Below are 454 nucleotides of genomic sequence, written 5' to 3'. Positions count from 1 at the left end.
TGGAGGAGGTACGACTGTGTGTTTCAGCTCTCTGGAGTGAAGGAGGACGTCGTCACCAAACTGGACAAAGCAGAGATCAGGACCAATGAAGGTAAGAGTGAGATCAGCAGCTGCTGAATGTGACGTCATGTCTGTGGTTTGTTCTCAAGTTCAGCTTTGAATTCTTCTTCAACAAAACTCATAATAACAAACCAGTTAAATCATTAATATAATCAGACCAGATTACCAGCAGATCTTTATAATTTATTTATGGGTTTAATTATAACATGCATTGCTGTTTTCCACAGTGTGTGTCCAACACATGAGGGTTTAATATATATTTAAGTTAACAGCTGAATAGGATGAACAGATTCATGGATGGATGGATATACAGTTCTGTTCTGTTCTAACCTGTTTATCTGTATCATCTGTAATTATTTTGTTATGTTGTTGTTCACCAGAGAAGCCCAGTAAC

General features: G+C 37.7%; 1 protein-coding gene across 1 annotated transcript in view; it reads left to right on the top strand.

Moving 5' to 3' along the window:
- LOC111661187 (patr class I histocompatibility antigen, A-5 alpha chain-like) overlaps nucleotides 1–381 on the top strand; it is a 3950-nt gene extending 3569 nt beyond the window's left edge. The window contains exon 6 of the mRNA XM_087176173.1: nucleotides 6–381. Within this exon, the coding sequence (XP_087032299.1) occupies nucleotides 6–117 (112 nt within the window). The 3' untranslated portion in view covers nucleotides 118–381. The remainder of the gene's footprint in view (nucleotides 1–5) is intronic.
- The last annotated feature ends 73 nt before the right edge of the window (nucleotides 382–454 follow it).

Source organism: Seriola lalandi, unplaced genomic scaffold (genome assembly GCF_002814215.2).
Source record: "Seriola lalandi dorsalis isolate HSWRI2012SDOR001 ecotype SW California unplaced genomic scaffold, Sedor1 jcf7180002054538, whole genome shotgun sequence".
Taxonomy (NCBI): Eukaryota; Metazoa; Chordata; class Actinopteri; order Carangiformes; family Carangidae; genus Seriola; species Seriola lalandi.
The sequence above is the reverse complement of the archived record's forward strand: the minus strand, read 5'-3'. Positions and strand labels throughout refer to the sequence as shown.